Source organism: Kwoniella dejecticola, chromosome 7, assembly GCF_000512565.2.
Source record: "Kwoniella dejecticola CBS 10117 chromosome 7, complete sequence".
Lineage (NCBI taxonomy): Eukaryota > Fungi > Basidiomycota > Tremellomycetes > Tremellales > Cryptococcaceae > Kwoniella > Kwoniella dejecticola.
In genome coordinates, this window is record NC_089307.1 from 1,054,834 (window position 1) to 1,080,628 (window position 25,795).

The 25,795-nt window shown below is 48.8% G+C and overlaps 7 protein-coding genes across 7 annotated transcripts; 3 read left to right on the forward strand and 4 right to left on the reverse strand.

The window, feature by feature from the left end:
• Positions 1–292: 292 nt before the first annotated feature.
• I303_106020 (uncharacterized protein) lies at positions 293–4,231 on the forward strand (the record flags this gene model as incomplete). The annotated part of the gene is made up of 5 exons (XM_018409327.1): positions 293–1,851; positions 1,921–2,875; positions 2,923–3,267; positions 3,332–3,567; positions 3,727–4,231. 5 exons carry the CDS (start codon positions 293–295, stop codon positions 4,229–4,231), a joined length of 3,600 nt encoding a protein of 1,199 aa, XP_018261600.1.
• A 477-nt stretch (positions 4,232–4,708) lies between these two features.
• I303_106021 (uncharacterized protein) lies at positions 4,709–10,111 on the reverse strand (the record flags this gene model as incomplete). The annotated part of the gene is made up of 20 exons (XM_065969297.1): positions 4,709–4,870; positions 4,999–5,178; positions 5,278–5,349; positions 5,417–5,423; positions 5,530–5,706; positions 5,801–5,995; positions 6,078–6,250; positions 6,330–6,450; positions 6,527–6,562; positions 6,627–6,653; positions 6,720–6,843; positions 6,906–7,106; positions 7,189–7,294; positions 7,365–7,428; positions 7,506–7,828; positions 7,885–8,456; positions 8,560–8,655; positions 8,706–8,964; positions 9,054–9,253; positions 9,325–10,111. 20 exons carry the CDS (start codon positions 10,109–10,111, stop codon positions 4,709–4,711), a joined length of 3,882 nt encoding a protein of 1,293 aa, XP_065825369.1.
• Positions 10,112–10,422: 311 nt separating this feature from the next.
• Positions 10,423–12,365, forward strand: I303_106022 (uncharacterized protein; the record flags this gene model as incomplete). The annotated part of the gene is made up of 9 exons (XM_018409329.1): positions 10,423–10,656; positions 10,741–10,833; positions 10,917–11,055; positions 11,141–11,167; positions 11,237–11,330; positions 11,424–11,544; positions 11,622–11,771; positions 11,854–11,901; positions 11,970–12,365. 9 exons carry the CDS (start codon positions 10,423–10,425, stop codon positions 12,363–12,365), a joined length of 1,302 nt encoding a protein of 433 aa, XP_018261602.1.
• Positions 12,366–12,569: 204 nt separating this feature from the next.
• Positions 12,570–13,627, reverse strand: I303_106023 (uncharacterized protein; the record flags this gene model as incomplete). The annotated part of the gene is made up of 3 exons (XM_018409330.1): positions 12,570–13,161; positions 13,358–13,495; positions 13,575–13,627. The coding sequence occupies 3 exons, from the start codon at positions 13,625–13,627 to the stop codon at positions 12,570–12,572; spliced, it is 783 nt and encodes a 260-aa protein (XP_018261603.1).
• A 1,292-nt stretch (positions 13,628–14,919) lies between these two features.
• I303_106024 (uncharacterized protein) lies at positions 14,920–20,777 on the forward strand (the record flags this gene model as incomplete). Its single annotated transcript, XM_065969298.1, has 7 exons — positions 14,920–14,973; positions 15,038–16,481; positions 16,535–17,163; positions 17,306–17,389; positions 17,448–17,581; positions 17,636–17,777; positions 17,832–20,777. 7 exons carry the CDS (start codon positions 14,920–14,922, stop codon positions 20,775–20,777), a joined length of 5,433 nt encoding a protein of 1,810 aa, XP_065825370.1.
• A 400-nt stretch (positions 20,778–21,177) lies between these two features.
• On the reverse strand, positions 21,178–22,852 carry I303_106025 (uncharacterized protein; the record flags this gene model as incomplete). Its single annotated transcript, XM_018409332.1, has 6 exons — positions 21,178–21,274; positions 21,420–21,492; positions 21,625–21,728; positions 21,838–21,920; positions 22,103–22,237; positions 22,355–22,852. 6 exons carry the CDS (start codon positions 22,850–22,852, stop codon positions 21,178–21,180), a joined length of 990 nt encoding a protein of 329 aa, XP_018261605.1.
• A 504-nt stretch (positions 22,853–23,356) lies between these two features.
• On the reverse strand, positions 23,357–25,672 carry I303_106026 (uncharacterized protein; the record flags this gene model as incomplete). Its single annotated transcript, XM_018409333.1, has 5 exons — positions 23,357–23,732; positions 23,840–23,925; positions 23,984–24,934; positions 25,008–25,107; positions 25,260–25,672. The coding sequence occupies 5 exons, from the start codon at positions 25,670–25,672 to the stop codon at positions 23,357–23,359; spliced, it is 1,926 nt and encodes a 641-aa protein (XP_018261606.1).
• Positions 25,673–25,795: the final 123 nt, after the last annotated feature.

The following is a 25,795-nucleotide window of genomic DNA, read 5'->3' on the forward strand; positions in this document are numbered from 1 at the left end:
TTTTACTCGTCACACAACTTGTCTGTGTGTCCCATCGCCCCACTCAGGAAGATTGATATAATGTGTGCTTTTGATCGATAGATCTCATTCTTAGCTTCTCCCAGCCCAATAGCCGATCAGTCATTGATGTCACTGCTACGCCTTCGACGGTCTATTGTTCAACATCAAATCGATACACTTGTATGTTGAAGTGTATGCTTCTTCAAGGACGGAAGGACACAAGGTAGACGAGTAACATTGGCCACCGGATGACAGCCGAACACGAGGTATAAACGCTCTCCGTGAAAACATCATGCTTCTTTCCCCATTCACACCACCACGTCGACCCCACTCCCTTCCCCCTTCACCTTCACCTACTCATCCCACCACTGCTACCAATCCTTTCGAGTCGCCATCATCGTCTCATCTTCAATTACCTGCACTTTACGATACCCCTCATTCATCGATCACTCCAAGCACGACCACCGCTTCGCCAAACCGACGAGTAGAGACTGCCTACGTCCCTGAGAGAAGCTCAGCAGATCTGATCAATGTCTTGGATCTGATTACTCCTGACAAGATGAGCAAAGTGAGAGGCAAAACGATATCTCCCCCTCTCATACCGGAACGAAATACATTTCTGAGCTCACCCAGATCTCCCAAATCGCCCGTCGCCATGACTACCGCATCTCCGAAACACATGGCCCCACAAAGACAAACCGAAGGGGTTTCATCCGAAGGACCGCAATCACCTCCTCGTCCACCTAGACCACCTAACTCTCCCCTTGACATGGATGATGACGAGATTGAAGAGATCATCGATGATCAGCCGCCTTCGCTTTCGGCCTTCAGAGCTCCCGCAACCGCAGAGCAGAACGGGCTTGGTCAAAACAAGCCGGGGATGGACCAATCTTATTGGAGGTGGTCAAATGCAACTTCCTCAGTCGTGCAATCACAAGCCGAACAGCCATACATCCCTTACAATCCCAATCGTCCACCTACGAATTATACTTCGACATATGCCTCTTCGGAGTCAGTACCTCAAGATACGGATAAGTCCTTTTTACGCATGACAAGAACGACTATCTTCTCCGATTTCTCTGCCCCGTCGACCGTACCTGATGTTCCGGATCCAAGCACACTGCCTATCCCTTTCAGAAGACCATCAGCGCCGAACGGTATGACATTGCTCTCAGCCATCCCAGAGGCCGCCGTCGCGACAGATCAGCAAATAATCAATTCACCTATCAGTCCAATGGACCTGAACGAATTCGAGGATCAAGACGAGAGACGACCTGATATGGAGAAGAGGTCGAGCGCCGGGACTTTTGGCTACAGGAATCCGAGATCAAGCATCCTCACGTCCAATCGCGCGAGTCCGTACGATAACTCCAAAATCAACCCTTTCAATTCGCCTCCTTCAGAGATGAAGCTAAGTCTGAACACAACTCCGACTCGAACAAGAGCGAGGCCACTGTCGATGTCGTCTGCAGCAGAGACCGCCATGAGCAATTCAGCTTACTCAGGTCGAGCACTGGATGATACAGCTCTGGAAGCGCGCAAGGCTTTAGGCGTGTTCACACCGCCCAACGGGAAGATCCTGCATAAGCACCTTGAGAGCGAGGCTGAAATCGAAGACTACTTGAAGAAGCAAAGCGAAAGGAATGACAGACGAATCGTACCCACCGATAAACCTTCCAACCTTGAGGTGCCAGCCGAGATAGACGACGATCATAATCAAGGACCGGCAAAAGTCACAAGGAACCTGAGTAAGCTTGAAAGGATGTTAGGTGAAGGCGCTGAGAATGCGAGAGCCACCATGGAGATGGACAGAAATGCACTTGCTAGTGTCCTTGAGCAGAAAGGCGTATCGTAAGTTGGTGCATTGAGTAGTGTCTTCTCATGCACAAAGCTACAGCTGATCAATGGATTCCTCGTCAGACCTGGACTTCCCCCTCCACCGAGAGGCCACAGAGCCACTGCCTCAACGCCCCTATCACCGAATCATAGTCGGCCAGCATCCCACAATCGCTCCCACACAGTAGCGCACACCGACTTACTATCTTCTCCCCCAGTTTCATCGCTAGCTCATACACACCTGAGGTCAACATCCATCGACTCCTTACCATCACTTCACCCGTCATTGAGTGATTCGATCAACACGATGTCTGGCCTGCTTCCACCGTCGCCGACCAGACCTCGAAACGAGGAGAGGTATGCACCCTCACCTGTGCCTGGACACAAGGTCAACATCGGCAGATTCAATGATATACGAGCTCGGAATGACCTCACGCCGGAGCAGCGAGCGATACTTCTTAGACGTACCAGAAAGCTAGAACAGATGCTGGGTGAAGCGTTACCCGAGAATCAGGTCGAGAGATTGGTGATTGATCCCATCAACACAAGCTCAACTTACATGACCAAACATACCGATGACAATTGGCCAAAAACCCCTCCCTCGTCAGGCAAGGGCAGAAGAACTCCAGAATGGGAACGGGACGATGTCGTACCGCATCGCGTCAAGACTTCTCGCTCCCCGGACGATGATCAAACGGGTCTGGCAAGATCCAAGACTACCTTGGCGGATAGAGCGAAAGCTGCCCTAGGCTTCACGAGCGGTCGGGAGACGCCAAATGTCCATGGGGCGACAAGAGATGATCTTAAGGTGTACGTCCAGCGTTCCCTACAAGAGTCTCATACGATCTCCAGGGGTAATTCCTTCAACCATAGCTCGAGGAATGGTATCAATCGATCTTCAGAAGAGCAGAGCAAGAGTCAGGCTTCTTCTCCTACTACACCACCTACTGCGACTACTATGAACAGTTCGAACTGGCTTTTGAGCGAGAAAGAGGAAGAGGAATTGACCAGGAAAAACAGGAGACAGCAGCTTGCCAAGGTGAGCTAGGCAGTCAAAGCAGAAGTCATAGCTGATTCTGGTATCAGCTGCACCGTCTCCTGGGTGCCCCAATCCCACCAGAACTGCTGAACCCAAACAACCCGACCGCTCCATCTTATTCGCCTCCTTCGCACCAGACTACACATATGGGGCGATCGCCGTCCCCGGCACAGCAATCATACATGTCATTCGAAGATACACCTACGCCATTCAAATGGTCGTCGAAGCTAAAAGTGCCACTAAATTCGTCAAACTTCAGGAGGAAAGGCAGTTCGACAAATCCAATGAAAGCAGCGGATAATGCGAGCTTCATCGATCTTGGCGAAACGTCCAGAGGTCTGAGTAAGGAGGAGAAGAGTCTAGCTAGAAAGAGGGCCGCTAAATTGGAGCAGGTGAATGCATTTTCCCGCCCTCTCGTTTGCGAAGGCTGATTCGAGGGATATAACATGGTTGCAGGTATTAGGAGACAAGCCGCCGTCAGAATACATCCACCGTTCATCCGCCGCAGCTTCGCCGTTACCTTCACCTTTACCAAGAACACCTATCTCCCCTACTCGCGCTGCTTCATCGCGGCACAGTCCACCTGCCGCCGCAAGCGGAAGCGCAAGCGGCAATGGCAATGGCAATGGCAACGGTAGCGCAAATCGAGGATCAGCTTACGATGCCTACGTAGCTTCTCTCGAAGGTTTATTGTATTTAGTCGGGAACGACCAGTCAAAATTAGGCGAAATGATGGATAGCTTGTCCATCAACTCTCCACCGATTTCACCTACGCAGACATCGCACAAACGTTCCAGCGAATCGACTCGGATATAAACTCCGCCTTCTCCATTACTTGGTTCGCCTCAAAGTCCAAGATCGTACGACCAGTTCCTTGATCTCGACGAAGGTGATGAAACTCAAACTCAAAACGACAATGGGGATACGATCAACGCGCAATCGCATTCTGCCAGAAGACGAAGAACAGGTAAATTATCTCAGTTTTTCGGGGAATCGATAAACATCAATATCCCACCTGAGGAATTACCACCACCCAAATTCAACCACCTCACCGCCTCGGGAGGATTGGGACTGGGACTGGGACTGGGACTGGGACTGGGAATGGGAATGGGAATGGGAATGGGCAATCTATGGATGAAGAGAAAAGAGACGTTAGATGGGATGTTATCTGAATTATGGAGGAATGTACAACTTGAAATTGGCCGAGGGGGGATTAAGCAGCACCAAGGAGAAAAGATTGAAGAGCTTATGAGTCTCGTAAGATCCAGAGAAGGAGAATTGGGTGGATCAGCTGCAGGGGCTGCGGATTTTGGCACAGGACGAAGTAAGGGAAAAGGTGGTTGGGAGATGATTTGATTTAATTGACTTGACTTGATTTGAGTTGATTTGGTTTGATTGGATTGGATTGAATTCGATCTGCATGCGGATAAGTTAAGTTTACTCCTGGAATTCCATGCATCACTGCTTGGTTTCATTTCAGGTGGTATTGAGGATTGCCTGCATAGCTTTTTGTAATATCGTACTTGATGCCTTAATGACCAATGAATTCTAATGATCATGTATGATGCTCTACCCATGTCTGATGGATCGCAATGAAATAACTCCATGACCCGGCTACAGTACATCGGAGGGGGCTCATATGCACCGTGTGCCACAGAAAGAGCCAAAATGATCTACAAGCTGGAGACTCGAATTGCAAGCATACATAAGAATATACGTGACACCGTACAGCATTGTATCGTTAATCGTTAAATTTCGTAAAGAGCAATCACAAAGTACAGCATAATCCTCAAATCGTCCGGTTGTCTTATCCTCAAGCTCATCCTGATCCACTCAGCCGCCTCTCTCTGTATTTCCCACAAGCGATTCTTCTTCAGTCGCTGACTGGGTACGAGTCGCAAACAGATCCTCGAAATCCTTCTTGGTAGCTTGCGAGATCACCCCATAGGCATCTTGCATCATTTCTCCCAGATACTCCAGTTCCGCAATGACCTCCTGAAATGTCAACGCAGGTTGACTCACATCAGCCCAGCTCAGTTCCCTTTCGTTTTCAGCAATACAGAAGAACAGCCGTGTGCATTTTGAGGGCTGACTGGATGATAATGATTTAGATATTCGCTCACCTGCATAGCAGTCGCATAAGCGAAAAACAATAAGTGTCTACCTCCTCCTCTGACACTACGTCTTTTAACCACGTTCAAGCCCCGAATAGCGGATATCAACTTCTGCCGTGATTCCTCAGCGGGGGGCAAATACGGTGGTAACGGTGTACGAGTCCTGAATCCTGCGGAGAGTGTGTAAAACTGTGGTAATAACAGACGGAGACTCGATCATCAGCCATTGAACGATTGTGTTACTGTGATATGCTATGCTGTTCGATCAGACATGAAGCAGGTATTCACATATAAAATGACGTGCCCTGCCATTTCCCTTCTCTCCCGATTAACAGGTACAACGAATTCTTCTCTCATAGCCTGATAGACCACCTCATATCAGCTAATCTGTCGCACAGAATCATGGAATGTTCAAATAAACACTCACTTGATCCCTGTTATTGGAAAGATGGTTATCGTTGCAGTCGTAGAGTCAGCTAAGGTCAATTCTTGGCAAAGTATAGCATCCAGGCAGGGTGAGGCCAGACACATCGTACTCACCATTCATCCCTTGTGGTCACACATCTCATACTATGTAATCTATCCAACATCCTCTCGCAACTCAGGAGCACCTCGTTGTAGAATGCAAATGCGAATGGACCTTTCAGCCGGGGTTCATTCTTCGTTTGTGCCAACAATGATCGGAGATTCAGAATCTGACTTTGGAGGTGAAGTTCCCTATATCACATGCCTCAGCTATTCAGCGAAATACGCGCAGAAGTGGATCGACAAAACCCCCAACCGGCTGATACAGACGGACTAGAATACTCACATAGCCATGAACTGCCGTACACTAGCGCTCAGATGCGAAAACCCACTTTCGGCGGTGTTGCCTATCAACGTGGTGGTTTCTCCTTCCTCGGCCTCTGCGTCCGCATTACCATTGTGGTGTTCTTGCGGATCGTTGACTCCTCTGCTGTAAGTCATCACGAGTCTCGAGTATAGATAGGAAAGATCCAAGCAAAAGCTGAGCCGAATGATACAATTATCAGTCCCTCAGTCGGTTAGCATAAAACCGTACAATAGCCAGCTGACTCGACTTTACTTACTCGCTTAGACCCAATCTCAATTCTCGTCTAGCGGTGAAAGGCCACCACCATCTCGATACCGCCGCGGCCCACAGGACACCAATAATCACTGCTGCTGATCTCTGCACGGCTATCTGCTCGACTGTGATATCGTATTGATTCCGTACGTTGTAGGTGTACAAGCAAGATAGATTCTGTCATCCACACAGAATCCCCGAGTCAGCCAATCACCATACAGATTGAGTGTATCTCTTGAGATTTTCATCAACTCACGTAGGTGAGAAGCACAAATCTCCCAGCGTTGGTGTAATCTGGCATCTGGGTGATGACGTAGAAGCACGGTATGGCGAAGAGGAACCCCAATATAGGCAAAACCACATTGTTGCCCTGAGCACTGTGGTACTTGTCAGTTCTGCGCTCACACCCTGCAATCCTTCCAGAGTAGCCAAGGAGAGTATGGTCCAGCTCACATCTTGGTGAAGATGATTGCCACAAGACCTCCAATACTGTCTCTTCGTCAGCATGGGTCCCTCAACAAGTGCAGTGGATAACTGATTAAGCCCAACTCACATTGTACCACCGACTCTGGCCAGCGATCTATGGACAAAATTTTCCTCAGCTCAGCCTGGCTTGACGTTACTGATGCAAGAGCGGCAAACCCACAGGAAGTTGGTCTGTCCAACAGTCTGACTAATAGCAGCAAGATACGCAATCAATGCCCACTCTCCTCTATACTGAAGGAAGAATGGTCGCCCAGCTTCAGTGTAGGCTGGGGCCGCCAGTATCGCTAAGTGCAGATTCCCATCAGATAGATTCACCGGCGGATAGAAAGAGCTACAATTAGCTCACCGCCACCCAGTCCAGTCTTGATAGCATATCTCATATCTGGCTCTCGAAGCCGTTCTCCGAATCTCCAGAAGGCTTGCTTGGTCTTTCCCCAAGCATTCAGGTACCTCCTGTCTGGTGTCAAGACCGATCCAGTCGAATCATTTCGATTTTTGGGGAAGGGCGGAGGCTGTAGCTTAGATGGATCTATCGGAACAAGGTTTTCTGATATATGCACAACACGCCTCTAGTCAGTATCAGTGTATCCTATGCCGGCTCAGCCATCTGTATGACTCATAACACTCACGCAACTGCTTGTATAGATATAGACTTTTTTTCTCCTTCTTCTCCCTCTTATCGAAGAGCACCAATCTGAGATGGCCCCAAGTTGAAACGGGTTGAACATCGACAATCTACCAGGTCCTTCGTCAGCTGGTGAAACAGCTAGTGAAACAGAGACCTATGATCCAATCTCGAGCTTACCTCTTGCATTGTCTCCAGAAGGAACAGTAATTCTCTAGCAAACTCTTCAAACGTAAAAAGAAAACTAAAAAACTTCAAGGATCAGCTTACTGTTGTCCACGCGTGTTCTTGGGAAGCCTGCAAAAGAATAAGCTGACTCACAAGTACACCAGAAAGACAGTCTCATTGGGTCCGCCAACGATGTTTCCCTTATCCAGGTCCTCATCCTTCTCCTTGTCGTCCCGCTCGTGATCAGACGGACTACCGGAGCTCTCGCCATCTGAAGAATCAGAATCACTTTCGTATATTCCTCGTCGTCTTTTTGGTCCAGCATAAACCCGCTTAATCGCTCGGCTGCTGCTATTCGAGAAATCCTTGAGAGATCTAGCCAAATTTTCTCGGATCGTGCTCAGGTCGACCGGCGAGTTGTGCAGCTCATGCTGTGAGAGCAATTGTACAGCTTCGAGCGCCTCGTCGCATCGACCCTGCACAATACTAATCAGCTTTAAGACAGTGAACAGAGCTTGACTCTCCTTCTCACATTCAGATCATTCATTTGATCACCTGCCATTCCTCGAAATTTCATGAACAGCTGGACACTCTTCTCTATATCCGTATTCCTTCTCATCTCAGGTCCAGGTCTATCATCCATCTTATCCACCACGCTCATCGACAATTTGGAATGACCTTTTCCTTCACGCGCATGAAAGTGCTCTGTACTTATCTTGCCCTCCCGAACAGCTCTGATGAGACTCTCTTGCAATCTCGTACTTCCCCTGAGAGATGCTAGATGTTGAGCTAATCTCGCTAGACTGGTTATAGCCGCATCGTAAAGATGCAGCTTCCTGCCGCGTATGCGAGTATCCAGTATACGTTCATGTTTCGCTTCTGCCAAGGTGATTTTTAAAGCCTTGAATCCGGCCGAATGCGATTTGATGGCGTCTTTCAGACTCGCTCGATTGCCTTTGATCACTGCTTTTTCCAGTAAGAACGTGGAAGTAAGTAGATCCAGTAAGGTAGAAAAAGAGTTGAGGGATTTAGCGATTGAGTTTTGGAATTTGGATGTCGCCGATGATGGGAAGATGGTAACGCAAATGACGATCGAAATAGCGACTAGACGATAGGAGGATTTAGTCGGGATACCATTTGATACGATGAGGGTCTGATGATCGTAGGCAGCAGCTCTGATGAGCGGAAGCAGGTCTCATGAGCTCACCTCCGACAGCCACGATGTACAACGCCTCTAGCAATCTAGGAAATGCGCCTTCCTTGATGACTACGCTGTAGATGATGATGGCAGCCATCGAGCAGCCTGAGAATCGCTTATCAGCTGGGTACTGCCTGAACAGTAATCAAGCATACCGCTGTTGTAACTTGCATTCCCGACCCATAATTTCGACCACGCAAGGGTACTCATTGATCCTCCTATCCACAATACGCAGACTACCCAGTCACCCGTCTCGCTGATCCAGTCCCAAGCACTGCCATGCGAAGGTGAAAAATGATCGAAAAGCTCTATCGTTCCCATCGCTGCGAGAGAAACGAGGGATCCGAATACCGCTAGGACAAAGCAATATCGAGTGGAAAGAAGCATGTTGCCTAGAGTTTTAGCCGGATTATACTGGGACCAAGTGGGATTAGCGGATAGAAGAAAAGAGAGCGGGCTGGCGCCTCATAGGATAGAAACAAGTGCACATGAGCACAACTCACATACACGACAATGGTAGCTACCATGTGTGCTGAATTTGCGGGTTTATAAGTGACTCGGCCGTGGGCGTCTACTTGAGATTGCGTTGACAGAAGTTCGGCAAGAAAGGGTACATAGGTGAACAGAGAAGCGACCAGATATGCGAGTGAGCATTTCAGGATGGCGATGGTCACTGGGGACAGAGGCCAGAATTTCTGCCACACTATACAAGTAAGTCAGTCATGCAACCGTTTGGGCGGGAGGCAAGCCGCTGCAGCATCATCGATGACTCACGAGACCTGGTCTTTGTTGCTTTCTGCGTGGCGGCGACTATATCCGACATTCTTGATTCGGGCTGCTCCTGAGTATTCGATGCCTTCTTTGCGTTTGCAGTGTCATTGCTGTCCGTAGCCCCATAACCTTTTCTGAGAGATGATGGTAATCTACTAAATACCGGACGGGTTTCCGTGGGAGTTTCCGGCTCAGCGAAAGGGGTATAGTGCAATTCACCATTCAACTGAGGAGGCGAGCCGGTGAGGTGGTCCGTGATTGTAGGTAATTCATCTATCCTCTGTCTGACTTGATGTGCATCGACCGGTTGACTTCGCTGTTCCCTCGGTGTAGGAGGAATAAATAGAGATTTCAGACTTCTTGCACTTGGTCGACTGGATATTCTATCACTGCCTGCACGTTCTTCGTCATTGGCATCGTCGTCATCGTCTCCGATGAGCTCCTGCAGGGTGTTCCAATTGCTCGATGGTTCGCCCGGTTTCGATTTCATGCTTACGCCATAGACATTAGGTGGGCGTAAATACGTTCCATACCCCGTGTGACTTGAGGAAGACACTGGAATTGCTGTGCTGGTACCTTCTAGCTGCTTGTATGGGGTATTGACTCCTCCATGACCGTTGATAGGGGTCGAAGGTCCCGCGAAGAAGGACGAGCGGGCTCTGCGAACTTCGTGAGAAGCGGATGACGCTTGGGGCATCTCGGAACGGGACGACTTCGGTGTCGAGGGAAGAGAGTCGGCATTGATGTTGCGCGACGACGATGGATCGATGGGAGGCGGTGGTCTTGTCATTATGGATAGTCTGCCATGATCGGATTATGATCATCTCGACCTATGCATGTACTCGTAAGTCAGATCTAATTCATAATTCATACCATAGCATACATAAAGATGCCCAAAGGGTACAGGACAAAGCGTAACTCAGACCGGTTTAGTGGAGACTCCACAAACAATCGCTCGAGTCACGTGACATTTCTTCCTCTTCCTCATCATCAGTAAACAGCTGCTCTATGATCTGCATCACCCGCAGGATGTCAAGAGTCGGCATCATAATCTTCTGTACAATCAGCAGCCGGTACGCACATTTCAAGGTCATCGTCATTATGTCCGACAAATCTGGACCATCAGGCGAGAAACGTAAAGCCCAAGGCGGACCCTCCGCTCAAAAGCACAAATTCTACAAATTCCAAGGTCAAAATAGAGGAGGCAGAGGAGGCGGTGGAGGTCGAGGAAGAGGTGACCGAGGAGGCGGATCGAGACGACCGCCCAGGGACGATAGACCAGACGATGGAAAGCCCAAGCTGAATCCTCTGGGGAAGTACAGGAGCAATCCTCTGGTAAGCACGACGAACCTCGTGGAATCATCACCGGAGCTGCGTTGAAATACTTATTGTGATGACCTTCTGCGTGAAATGGTGTAGCCCGACATTTTGACGGCACCTGGTATATGTGTGACGACGATCATGAACAAGGAGAGAAGTGCCGAAGCGGAACTGATCAATTACCTCGAACGGGTGAGCTCAGTTGTTCTTTCACCAAGCTGTCGGCCTAGCGATCTGTGCTAATGCAATGCCTTATGACTATGTCCGCATTGCAGATAGCGGACGAACTGTATCCCGAGACCATCGAAGGTGGAGAGGATGTGGAAGATGAGGGAGTTGATGAACTGGACTTCGAGGCTCAGCTCAAGAAGGATCTGGAATCGATGGATCAGGAGAGTAAATCAAAGCGATTCCGTGGGTACCGTTTTACTCCATCGTGGTAATGCTATAACCATCCGCTCGGGACAAACTGAACTTGAGCTTACATCCTCCATTCTAGAACTTTGTTCGCATGATATGATATGCGGTACGTCGAGAATCTGAGGGTCAGAACGACCTCAGCGAAAATAATGCAAGCTGACATGGCATGACACAGTCATATACATCAATGTTTTACCCCCTTTGTCACCGTACAAGCTGGTGAGGCATATAATGGAACAAGCTGAATCTTCAGCCAGAACACAATTGAAGTAGGTGACTGTCTATATCTCACGCACAGAGAGACACAAAAACCGCAGATGGGCTGTGCTGAAAGCTAAAAAAAAGTTTTGACAATTGTACAGATGGTGTAAGCGAATCATACCGATAGATGGAACCACGAAAGCCACCGTGAAGCAATTATCGGAACTTGCAGCAACGATCGTCAAAGATGGCTTCGCAACGGATAACGATCGCCCGATCAAGGTGTGTAAAACATGTCAATCCGATCCAAACCTTTGGTATTCCCCCTGATTGATTGGCTGACTGTTATGTATGCTTAGTATGCTATCGATACCAATACCAGACAATCGGATAGACTGGAAAGAATGAGCATGATCCACACCGTCGCTGAACAGGTAACACTACTGGACAAGGGGCACAGCGTGGACCTGAAAAATCCCGAGAAGACTATATTACTTGAATTGTATAAAGTGCGTTCTCGTTCAGCTCTGTGATGTAACGGGTCATCGACACCTTTTTTAGGGGTCTTGGCTGATGATGATTGACGAGCAGAACTCCATAGGAATGAGTGTACTGGAAGATTACGAGCGGTTCAAGAAGGTGAGCAGTCAAGCGTTATTTGATCGTTGATAAACAGTTTGATCTGATTATTGATGATGTGTGAACAGTACAATCCGAGTAGTATAGCTTCGGCAGCTGCTCAAGCGAAGGGCAAATCATCGAACACCGAGGGTCTCGAATCGAACCGTTCATCCAAGAAGCCTGATGAGCAAGATCAGTCTCGGACTCAGGACAAGGAGCAAGGATTTACGGGAACGGGAAATCCGAAACATGTTTATAGGGAACGAAGAGCCGAAGCGATTGCTTCGCAGTATACTCAACCCCAAGCACAAGCAAATACCGCTATGCCGAGCGGTGGTGTTGTAGCTGGCGGAGTCGAGAATGGAGAAAAGGATGCTGAGATTGGTGAGATCCTGGAAAATCCTCCAGGGGATATAGGCGAAGATTGGGAAGAGAGGATAGTGGATGGGAAAGTTGAGAGAGTCAGGAAAGATGGCCAGTAATGACTTGATTGATTGACTGACTGGATGATTGATCGATGAGTATACTTGAATAGCAATAGCGCTGTACCGAATACTGGATTTACATCAAGGGTATCGATCTACTGTATGGAAAGCAAGTACAAGTATCATCTCTAAGCTGGCGCAAGGACTATGAATCCCATACACGTAAAAGTCGTATGGACTGTTGAGGGGATGTTATAGTCGTCATTCGGTAGCTACTCTACCCATCACCTCCATTGAGTCATAGAGCTCAATCTGAGACTTAGAGATGCCGTCTTGGATCGTGCCGGGCTCTGATCGATCAAGGTGCATCTTGATGTCGCGTAAAGTAGAAGTAGGAGTAGGAGTAGGAGGCCTCGGATCGTGCCTTTCCTCTTGAGCTTTGTTGAGCTTTAGCGTGAGATGGTAACGACAATCACCACCGAACACTGGGGCACTTTGCGAAAGAGCATTATTGATGTGATGTGTGTAAGGAAGTTGTGCATCATCAGCATCAGCATTTTTCCCTTTTGCGTTCATGGCCTCCTCTGCTTCGACTTTGAGGGCCGCCTCGTTCTGCTGATTTTGTACTTGATCATTATGGGTCTGGATCACATTCCTCGATCTTGATTTGGAATCTTCTGCGCATTTCGTCGATCGGATGAGATCAGATTTGGCAAGAGCTAATTCTAAGCACTGCTCAGCGAAAGTAGAGAGGTTTTGCGCCATGACCGGTTTAGTAGGAGCAGAGTGCGTTGAGCCCATTGTTCTTGTCGTCGAATCGGTTATATATAAAGTCGAAGAAGAGAGTGAGGGTCTGTCAAAAGAGCGGCATGAGCCAGGATGGAAATATGCCAAGGAAAGACACGAGCCGGTGTGTCCACCAAGTAAGTTATCGGGACTGACCATTAGCATCGGGTACATCTCGTCAGCGACAGCATTGTGAGACCACCCTGTGGTGGTGCAGGTTCCAAGTGATTCTGTGGAGTTGCAGGTCAATAGAGTATACTCACCCATTGAAGAACGTCTTTGGCTCGTTGATACCGCACAATTGGTAAGAATTGATGGGTATAGTACACGACCATGGGCTGGGAGGGCTTGGAGCGATGAGGATAGGTGGTGTGTGGGAATGCGTGTGTGCACCCTCTATCCTACGATCAGGAGCGGGATCAATCTCTGATATGTTGACAGGGACAGGGATGAGCTGTTGAGAGTCGAGGTTGTACTCACCAGCGGAGATCGTCTTTTTGTGCGACCAGCTTAGCATTCGAAGCTACATACATCTTGGTTAACTGTGTCAGAGTGGATAGTGGTAGCTCTGAGCTGAAGGCCGCGGATAGAGATCGTGAGATGTGGTGTTTTGGGCTGGTGTAGGTGGATATGGCGAGGAGTCTGCGATTTCAATTCAGAGGAAGAAATGGATATAAAGTGGAAGGCACGAGAGGGCAACATGCCATAGCTTGTGTCTGAAGTACTCTACATGGTGCACAACCTTGCTCATAAATCAGACGACCAGCAAGTCGAACATCCTTGCATCCAGTGTTCAGCATACGATGAAAGGAAAGAGCCCTCCTCCGCTCGAAGGATGGTCCTCAAAGGTTGGCCAAAAGCCACACGCACGGTCAGTCTCACCACCATTCGACTAATTTCCCAATGCACGAAACTAGATATGCCCTCATACTCACACCTTCCTACGGGTCCTGCTGATACATGTAGCCGCTCATCTCCAGATCATTGGCTGAGCTGAGTTGCTCACACAATGCTCATGCAGATGATTTCAAAATGCGTCCATGGCGAAGTTTGGTGAGATTACCGGGGTACAGCGAGTACTCGTAGTGCGACTCCAATCGCGTGGTTTGTTCGTTTGTTCGAGGAATTAATGATGCTGATGCAAGCAAGATGTAGAATGGCAAGATGGGGTATGTCACTTTGGTTCCGTCATGGCATCATGTTGTTCGGCAATGAACCCTGAATATCACGCCTGTCTTGTTTTACCCTGAGATCCACCCACCCACTCACTCACTGAATTCCGTTTCCGCTATTTTGCTTTGCTCTTGTACCTGAATTTTCACCCTGAAAGCAGAAATATTTCTTCTAGGTGTACGGAGTTTCGTGCGATGACCTCAGCGGCCCATCATTTTGGACGGTCTGTGCGTAGGCGCATTGGTATGGGCCAGACCGTTAATTTACAAATCACAACAGCTTTCCAGCTTTCATCTCGACATTCATCAAATGAAACCACATGATCAAGCTATCATCAACCTGTATACCCTCCTTCAAGGGGCGACGAATGGCAAGTAGCACAGAGATAGAATCAACATCGGAACTAGGTTCATAGACAGACATCCACGGAATTAAGGAATTAGGAACCTAATCAATCCAATTCATTACATGGCGTCTCGGAAAATCTAATCTAACATTGTTGTTCTGTTTCAATCGCTTCTGCACAGGAATCATCCGGCTTCGCGCATCAACATCAAACGGACGCAACAAGCACGTATCGCCCAATAGGTACATTTGGCTCCTCTCGTCTTGATCGCTTGGTCCGTCCAGCCTTGCCCGCCTTTCAACCACGATGCCGAGCAAGAATAGAATAGATCCGGATTCGATACCGAAAGAATATCTCCAGGTGAGCTGCATATTAAGGCTTATGATCTGAAGTGTGCTGATGTACCTGGGCTACATCGTATCAGGCATACCCTTACCCGGCCTTCGTCTTGATCGCCCCTAACCCAGATCAACAAAATGCGGAAAGCTCGAGGAGCCCACATATAGGGCACGAGCCTTTTCACCCGTTCGAGATCTATTGGAGCAATAGTCATTGGAGGAACTTTGCCGGAGAAAACTCGTTGTTGGAATGCTTAGATGTTGACGGGGCAAGGAAGCTGGGGAGATGGTTCGTGAGACATGATACCCTCAAGGATTTGACCTCATCGGCGGAGAAGAATGGATTGGACTTGACGGATCGCCTGGCAAATTTCACGTTGGAGGATCCGCCAACTGATCGCAGCCTTCCTGTACAAGGTGGTGCACCATCACAAGCGGCAGAGTTATCAAGTCAGCAAGAGGCCGAAAATCTTTATAGCCCAAAGGCACCTCTGCGGCCGACCTTGTCAGCGAAGCGAACCAATTCTATCGATGGACCGAAACCTCAACTCCCTTCTATCGTCTCTGGGCCATTGATCATGGATTTCGTGCATCCGCAACCCGCCAAATTCGAATTGCTGAAAACATATATGCCCATCTGGTGCACTTCCAAAGGAAACGGCAGAAATAAGATGGCCGATCACTCATTTGTAATCATCACTACTATCCCTCGATCGGATCCAGGTGATCAATATTATCCGATCCCTGTCATCGAGGCCACACCAGGTCAATCGAGTCGGGATTCACCTGAGGACGACGATATGGAAGTGCATGCTGGTCCGACGACGAAAGTTCTCTCCCCATCGGGATCACCGAAGCATCACACATTGACAAGGCCGATCCCGTCCGCCTATAGCTCCGATCCGTCCGTCACCAACAAATCTATCACACCGACCGAAGAATTGCTGGAGTTTGATTTTGGTGCGAAGAAGTCGACTGCGATCAGGTTCGGACGAGATGGGGCAGTCACCAGACCCGCTCAATGGAATAGCAAGACTGTGGATGTGCACGATCTTATGCAATCGACAGACTGGGCTGCAACACCGTTGGGACCGCGGGAACGTTGGCCGCAAAGTCTGAAGACAGCCGCATCGCTTGTCCTACATTATCCTCATCAATGTTGTCTCTGGTGGGGAAAGGATCTTACCCTGATCTACAACGAGGCGTACGCTCAGATGATGCACAAGCACCCGCATATTTTTGGTATGTCCGGGACCATAGCTTGGGCCGAAATTTGGGATGCTTTGGGCCCCTTATCAGAGTTAGTCTTGAGCGGCACACCGGTGACGAAAGAGGACGATTTCCTGCTATTCAAGCAACTGCCTCATCAGGGTGAAGGAACTATCGAGGAATACCACACCTGGATGTGGGTACCCGTCTTGATCGAAGATGGAACTTTCGGCGGATTATGGAATGCTACTATTGCCACTACTAGCAAGGTCTTGGCGGAGAGAAGGATGTCCACCGTTCAAGAGATGGGTCAAAGAACATGTGAGTTTTTTTACATGCATTCTAAGGTTTTGGCTGATTTCTCGTCTGATCAGCTACCGCTCGGAGTATGACGGAATTCAGCGAAGCAGTGATCGATATCTTGGCCGCAAATGCTCGAGATGTGCCATTCGCCGCCCTCTACCACGTTGATCTACCCTCAGCAAATACCCGCAGAGACTCGAGTGGAGCAAACTCTGTCGAAATGACCAAGGAGATCGACCCTTCCAGCGGAGTCAGAGCAACTGTTCGCTTAGCAGGAGCTGTCGGTATACCCGAAAATCACCCTACTACTCCTTCGAGTTTGACGGTCAGCGTTCGCTCACGTGCGCGAAGCAGTCTAGCATCCCTGAGAAACGGCCCTCGTTCGCCATCACTTTCGATCAGTTCTTTCATGTCGAACGCGCCACTGACTAGTAACAGCGCATACTCCGAAGCTGATGAGGATGAAGAATCGATGAAAATATGGCCAATCAAAGAAGCTTTACTGAAGAACCGCCTAGTCATGGTGGAAAACTGTGAAAGCATGATTGCGGGATTCCCTATCCGGGTCTGGGATGAATTGCCGAATGCAGCTGTCGTGGTTCCCATAGCAAACGAGTCGGACGATGGCGTGCCTTCTGCGGTAATGATATTAGGTCTTAACCTGAAGAGACCATTCGACGAGGATTACGAGTCATTCATTGTGAGCAAGCTCCCGTGCTTCTTCGATGAGGAATGAATCATAGCTGACGCCTCATCTGTCCTTCTAGCATCTGTGAGTATATTCATACACAAATTGATCGGTGAACCCAAATTGACCATATTATTGCAGATTGAGAGTACAGCTGGCGTCTGGTATAGCTGCTGTCCGTTCGTATGAGGCAGAACAACAGCGGGTTGAGGAGTTGGCGGCACTGGATCGAGCAAAAGTGAGCGGTTCAACTGTTCCTCTGAGCTAGTGCACTGCCTGAACATCACGATCCACAGAGTCTTTTGTTCTCGAATGTCAGTCATGAGCTGCGAACGCCCTTGACGTTGATAGCTGGTCCTTTGGATGACCTTTTACAAGAGACCGCTGAAGGCCCGAAGCGCGAGAACTTAGTGATGGCCCGGCGCAATGTGTGAGTGCAGCACCTTTGAAACCGTCGAGTACCACCCGTCTGACGTTCCGATAGTCGCCGTCTCACTCGACTCGTGTCCACTCTGATGGACGTCAGCCGCCTGGAAGCAGGGCGCCTGAAAGGATCATTCCAGCTTGTGAATTTGGGTGTAGTGACGAGGGATCTTGCGGTCCTCTTCAAAGGCGCTATGAAGCAGGTGAGTAACAACAGGTGCAAGCGCCATCTGAATCGGCTGATGAGGCTTGATCAGGCCAAGTTGGAGTTCAGCATCGATTGCGATTTGTCCCCACAAACAGTGTACATCGACTCCGAACACTGGGAGAAAGTCGTCTTCAACCTTGTTGGCAATGCTATGAAATATACGATGGAAGGCTTCGTGAGGGTAAAGCTCAGATATTCTCGCGGAGAAGCCATTTTTACAGTGCAAGATAGCGGAGTCGGCATACCCTCGACTGACATCGACCTGATCGGCGAGAGATTCCATCGGGTTCAATCTGTCAGTCGGTCTCACGAAGGGACAGGTATAGGCTTGGCATTAGTCAAAGAACTCATCAAGCTTCACGGAGGGGTCATGTCGATTAGTAGTGTGACAGCTCTAGAGTCTGACAAAGGAGACCACGGGTCCACATTCTCTGTTCGAATACCGCTTGGCTCTGGTCATTTACCTCCAGACGCAATCGAGGACGAACAAATTGTCAGCAGGCCTTCGCAAACCACTTACGGACAAGGCATCATCGATGAAGCTATTCAATGGACCAAAGATCGAGAACGTAGTAGCACACCATCCTTGGATGGATCTGACGTCGGCAGTCTCAACGAAGAATCGACCAGTCGGGGATCAAAGTCGCTTGATCCGAGCACTTTGTACTTCAAGAAAGAAGATGTGATCATGCTCGTGGACGACTCGTTCGATACTAGAAGATACATGTCATCCATCTTCTCTCCCTTGTGTACCATCATAGAAGCTAGAGATGGTTTAGAAGCTATTAGACTTTGCGAGAAGACGGTACCCGATCTGATCGTCTCAGATGTCATGATGCCCAACCTCGACGGATTCGGGTTACTTGAAGCTTTGAAAGCGTCCAAAGATACCGCGATTATTCCTGTAATCATGCTTACTGCTCGAGGAGGGGACGAAGCCAAAGTCGACGGGCTTCTAGCTGGAGCAGATGATTACCTCGCGAAACCGTTCAATGCTCGCGAATTAGTGGCCCGTGCGCATATGCAACTTCAGTTGGGCAAAAGGCGAAGATCTCTCGAAGAAGCCTTCGAGCAACGTACATCGGAATTACGAGCTTTGACGGAATACTCACCTGTTGGTATATTTCGAACGACGGAGGACGGTACGGTCACCTTCACGAATAACGCATGGCACGACATGTCTGGTTATCCCATGGACGAACCCGTCGATCGTTGGGCAGAGTTCATTGCGGAACCCTTCCGGCCTATGCTTCTGGAATTCTGGGACAAAGTCCTGAACCGAGACGACGACGATCAGGAGATCTCCAAATCGATCGATTATCAATTCACCAATGGTGTCTGGGCACAACTCAAGGCTATCCGGTTGGAAAGATTAGGTGATAAAGTTGGGACTAGAATGAAAGGGATCCTTGGATGTGTGAACGATATCACCGAAAGGAAGCTGCACGAAGAGTCACAAAAAACGCGGGTAATCGAAGCTGAGCAAAGGAGGAAAGAAGCTGAAGAAGCCAAACGACAGCAAGAGCTTTTGATCGACATCACATCACACGAGATCCGAAACCCGATCAGTAGTTTGATGCAATGTTCCTCATTGGTCAAGACTAATCTTTTATCACTTCAAGAACAACTCGAGGCTGTCCACATGAACAAGACATCGTTCATCCCCACCAAACAACTGTTGAACAATATTGAAGAAGATCTAGACGCGTTAGAAAGTATCTATCAATGTGGTTTAGCCCAAGAACGAATATCAAATGATGTCTTGTCTTTGGGTAAGATCCAACTAGATAAATTACAGATGTTCGACGTCGAAGTGAATATGGCCAGAGAAACGCAAAAGACGCTGTCAATCTTCCAGAATGAAGCCAGGATGAAGCGGATCAGTCTCTCGTTGAAATTCGGAGAAGGTCTGGAACTCCTGGGATTGAAAACGGTCAAGACCGATCCCGTCCGATTGAATCAGATTGTGACGAATCTGCTCTCGAACGCCATCCGATTCACCTCAACAAGCAACATCCGAAAGATCACGCTGAAGTTCGATGTCAGCCTTGATCCGCCCGCTGGCGACTCTGCACCATGCGTCATTCCTGAAAACTACAAGCACACCACCAAGCCCGGTCAGATCGAAGAGGATCAACCTGTCTATCTGTATTTCTCCGTAGAAGACACAGGTCCAGGAATGACCGAAGCCGAATTGGAGTTGCTGTTCCAACGATTCTCGCAGGTCTCCTTGAAGACACATACGATATTCGGTGGATCTGGCTTAGGTCTATTCGTCTGCCGTCAAATCACTCATATGATGGGCGGACGGATTGACGTAACTTCTCAAAAAGGCAAAGGGACGACTTTCAGGTTTTACATCAAAGCTCGGACTTGTCAACCACCACCACCTCCGACCGCCTCCGCATCCGCAACAGCAGAAGAAGGTTTGAAGGAATCGGGAGACCTGAACAAGCGGTCTACACTGGTAAAATCGAAGAAAAAAGATATATTCCAATTCGAGGGAAAGAAACCGCACGTCCTGATTGTGGAAGATAACCTGATCAACCAGACTGTTTTAGCCAGACAATTGAAACATTGCAATATCACTTGCGACGTGGCTAGTAATGGTCTTGAAGCTTTGGAGAAGATACGTAAAGTCTCCTCGACGTCGTTGGACCCGAAATCGACCGATGCTAATCCTGAACAACCATTCGACTGTGTACTCATGGACCTAGAAATGCCAGTCATGGATGGTCTGACGGCGCTGGATCATATTCGAGAAGAAGAAGCTTCGGGCAAATTGAAGAAAAACCTCGTCATTGCCCTGACGGGAAATGCTCGACAAGGCCAGATTGATGAAGCCAAAGCTCGTGGGATGGACGAGGTGATCATCAAGCCGTATAGATTGGATGATATGTTGCAGAAAGTAGAGGAGATGATGAAGATTCGCGCGCACGATCAGGATCAGGATGAGATGTCGACGCCTACAACACCTCAGCTTGGTTCAGACTGAATGTAACGGAACGATCCATCGAAGTTTAGTAACACCTTATAATCCCTTCTGTTTTGCCTCTTTCCTCGCCGCGAAATGGACCGTAACGGATTTGGCTAGATTGTTAGATTAGATATTGGTGTACGGATACCTCGGCATTATATTCCCTAGCCCATAGCCCATAGCCCCTATCTTGGCTGGATCACTTGTATTTTACCTTTTTAACTCAGGATATACGGTCTCTGTTGTAATTATATGTATTTTGGTTCTTGTAGCGATATATTTCTTCAATCCACAAGAATGGCATTGATCCTTGTGAAGGTGATGATGCATGATAACATACGGCATGAATCTACATTACATCGCACCATCCGATCGAATGCGATAGAGTCACAATTGTGATGGAGTGATTGTGACTAAATTATAACACTTCTGCCCAACCTAGGTTTATCCACCGGTCGACTAATTTGTATTTCACCAAATGGGTAGTCCCTCTTGCCAATGCTGCTCTTTCACCACTATCATTGGGAATTGTTGCATTAGCTGACCTTTCCTGAATCGGACATTGTACAGAGAGCGGAGGAGGAGCGACAAGACAAGCCAAGACAGCGCAATCTGCGCGATGAGAACCAAGGCCGATGTCGGAATGGAATTTCGACTTACCCTTCTAAAGTGATTTCCCCACAGTCCTTTTTACAGTAAATCAACACCGGTGTGTTCCTATTCGGCTTGGAAACTACGTTGTCGGAGAATCATCCCCAAATTAGGTCAGCATGCAGTACAGTCCAGTCTCGTCCAGCCGGACGAAGGATGTGATGCGAGGTAGAAAGGTAAGACAAGGCAAGGAAACTCGAGCGACCGAACTCACCCATCGATAATCCATCTCCATAAGTATCGTCCATCTTCCGTAACCATTCAGGTAATGAATCCAGCACGGAATGCTGGAAATGCGTATGTAGTAATTCCGTATACCTGTCAAAATGGTCCGGATTTTAGCTTTAGCACCGAGATACACTGTTCTCTGTTCTCTGTTGTACATTTGCCAGAGTCGGGACGGGAAGAGGGAGAGCGACCGACGTACCGCCTTGCATGTGATAATTCTGCGCCTGATAACAAGTGGTGCATGTTCGGTGTGAGCGTTATATAATGAGCGTATTTTTCGATCTGTGCATGATCCAGGTTTAGATCAGCTTCCTCTTCATTCTGATCACCCGACCATTCCTTGCTGAACTTGTCAACCAGAGCTTAACGAACTCAGGTCATGTCAAGTCGAGTGAAGTGTGAGGGCACAAGTCATAGAGTGCTAAAGAAGCATAAGAAGCATAAGAAGCATACACTGCACTCACCTTATGTAGTCTCGTCCGGACATACGACCTGACCAGAAACTTGACACGTTCCATCTCCGTTTGCACCAACATCAATTTGAAATGCTCTTCCTCTGAGGTCTGCGGATCCGAGCGAAGGGTGTTGACCATCTTTTGCTGTGAGTCGGGAACCATACAAGTCAATACGTTTCAAGTGACGTTTTGTTGAATGTTTTCATGATTGCCAGATCCAGAACAATTTCATGCACGTCGACGTATGGGAGACACACCCACCTGTTGTTCTAATTTATCAAAGACCGCATCAATCAAATCACCCTGCCATTCGCCCAATTCCACCGTCCCCCTTTCCCTCACCCAGCATTTACTCAATTTCTTGACATCGTTCATATCCTCTTCCTCCTCATCTTCATCCTCACCTTCAAACCCATCTCCCATATCCAGACCTGAACCTCCTCCATCTTCATCTTCATCTCCCAGTAAGCTACCACCATAGCCTGATCCTGGCTCGTGCTCGCGCCCATTATAGTTCGATAGACTGCTCTCGTCATATACGGACGCACTAGCTTTCGAACGTGACCTTTCGCTCTGATGCCGATGTCGAGGATCGGGTTGCGGAGAGACGGTGGAACGTAGTCTGTCCATGAATGATGATCCACCTATCGATGCAGAAACAGACCCTTCTCTAGATGAAGAAGCTCGTTGGTTTGGTCGTGGACGACGGATAGGCGATGGGGAGAGGTCGGCCTCTGCTTCATCGTCGAAGAATGACATCGTGGATTATATGAACCTTAGCGAACTCGGAATGTTTAATCTGGGTTTTGGGTTCTGATTTCTGATTTCTGTGGGAGCTCAGGAGATGGGGCGAGCTCGGGTTGTCTTGTCTTGTACGTCTGCAGTGAGTCTTGAGTATGTTGATGAAGGTACGATCTGCCTTCAGGATTTGAACTGAAATATCAGGAGGATTAGTGCTTTGGAGTGCTTGTCGAGTGGTCAGGTCAGATATGTGAACCAAGGAGTAAGAGCAAGCCAGGTTCGAGCTTTGCGAGTAATGTCAAGTCCACTCGCTTACCGGACGCGTGATTCATGACGCGTTTCATCGTTCGTTCAGTCATCTTGCACATTTGATTTGGATCAAGCTGGTCAGACTAACATTCATGTTGTAGACGCCGATGATGCACATCACATCATGCATCAACACACAGGGCCCCTACAAATTCACCCTATATAACATACATGCGAGAATTTCACTTCGATCGGGCTGAAAATTGCTTTAACTTAAACAGCGAACCTGATCTTGCCACTCCCTCCTTTCCTATCAATCCTGATCGCTCTCTTACCTACAGCCGCATAGATCATCTTCGTTCCTACCGTATTCGCCCCGTCGAACTGCCGCGCCTTCGCAATCGACGTGAGCTGTTCTTTCAAGTCCGTCATATCTACTCCTCCTTCTTGACCGCTTGTGGAACTTGCCAGCGCTTGCGCAGAGGAAGGGTCGATAGAGCGTAAGATCGATAATAGAAGATGAGCGAAAAGGATCGTTTCGGAAGTTATGGGCTTGTTTGTGGGAGTTGTGATCATTGATGAAGTCGATGAAGAGCTCGGGGAGGGCGGTCGAGGTACGTCGGAATTTGACAAGTGTATCAAGTGTTTACTGCGATTTCCGCACGAATCGAAAAGACCGAGAAGAGAGGAACAGAAACGAATCGATCAGCCCGGTAAAAACGAATGTCATGCTATAGTACACCATCCGCAACTTACACGGACGAGTCGACATCTTGTCCTGGTTCTTGGCCGTCCTTCGTACCTTGGCGCATCATCTCGCCTAGCGTGCTCCATATCTTTGCCTAATCAACAGTTAATCAGCCCTGCAATTTCGCATAGATTAAGTAGTGTCTGACTCACGACACCAGCTTGAACGCCGGCCGCGTTGATATCTATACCCTCCAGCTTATCATCTCGGTCTTCTGATGCTATATGCGCTTTCGGAGTATGAGCGCCGGCGTCTCCTTCGTCCTCTGCAGTCTTCACAGGTGTAGGTAGCGGGTCCACTACTGGCGCCAGGACAGGCGGAGAAGAAGGCCGAGCTACTACTATCGTCTGGTCCGCTTCGGCTTCCGCTTCTTCCTGCTCGGAGGTTGCAGTCTTTGGCGCACCTGGAGTTCGCCCGCTCTCTCCAGCTAATAGATTCTTGTACGGCGTGCTGAATGGACCCGCAGGAGGTTTATAAGCCGTATTTGAGCTTCCTGGTGTAGCAACGGAGACCGATTGTCGAGCGTTACTCGGCCTACCGAAAATACTTCTCCTCGGCGCACCAGCTCCAGTCTCGTCATTCGCGTTCGCATTATTGTTGCGCAGACCACTTGATCCAATGGGCGCTCTCGGAGTGAGTAGTTTCAAGGGAGAGAACCGGTCGACCCTTCGAGGTGTCATTCCATTCACTACTAAGCTGTTAGTCACGTGCGGCATCTCCGGAGCAAGAGTCTGCATCTGCGTCGAGGCAGTAGGCGGGAATGCTCGAGTTGGGGTCTTAGCGGGAGTTTGTATTGTGTTGGCGGAGTTAGACTTTATTGGTGGGGACGAAGGTAGAGTCTTTGTTGAAGGTGGAGGAGGAGAATACCCGGTTGGCTCGGTCGATTGATTGGCTCGCCGAAGTGGGATCAAAGATGCTTCGAGGGCACGCAAAGCTGCCTCTTCCGCTTTGATGGCTTCGTCAGTCGTCAACTTGGGTTGGTCGGTTGAAGTTGAGCCAGGAGCTGAAGCGGATGCGTCGGTCAGCCCTGATTCTGCAGCTGTGGGAGTCGGTGATTTGGCAGTGGATGAGGTCGCCCTCGCAGTTGAACGTGAATTTGACGCCTGGCAAGGTATTACAGATATCTGAGTATCAGTATACGGTCTTCGCATCTGGCAATTAGGAGGGATGATTCACCTCCTCGATAAGCCTTTCCAGCTCAACTAGTCTCTCTTGAGAAGCGTGATGGGAGTCCAGCAAATTGGCTATATGCGCTCGAGCTCTAGGCATCGGACGGCTGCAACGAGACAAGAAGAGGCGATCAGCTATGTCTCCATCCACAGTCTGCTCAGTGATGTGTCTGTGTATCTGATCTCGTTTGCATTTGGATTGGCTACGGCCTTGAGTGCATATGCACGGAATGAGTTCTAATGGGGAAAGCCAACTCACTAATCATCAACAAGCTTCATAGCCGTCCTAAGAACCACCTCAACCTCATCCCTCCCTCCCTCCCCACTCCGAGCCTTCTTAAGATCTTTCAAGGGGGTAACTAAGACATTCTCCCTTTTCTCCACTTTCTTATTCCCTCCTCCCCCTCCTCCGGCTACACCTCCTCCCGATTGAGTCGAAGCTTCTCCGATGAATTTGAATAATCGAGTTTCACCATCGCTCGAATCTCTGATCAGCCTCAATACGTTCCCCCTCCCTCCTTCTTTCCCAGAAGCGTAGCCAGAAGAAGAAGAAGAAGATCCTAGATACGCTTGCACGAACGGGCCATCCGGTCGAGAATTGAGTGTCGATAAGTACGCTAATTCGGAAGAGCGCGATGAGAGGGTGTCTAGCGTATCGGCAAGTGAGGGCATCTTGTATTTCTGTTGTCTGAATCCCGAGCCTGGAGGCTGCGATGATCAGGACGATGATGGACAAGAGATAGGGCGACTATGATTATAGGTAAATAGCAAGCGAGTCAAATCCTCATTCGCCAT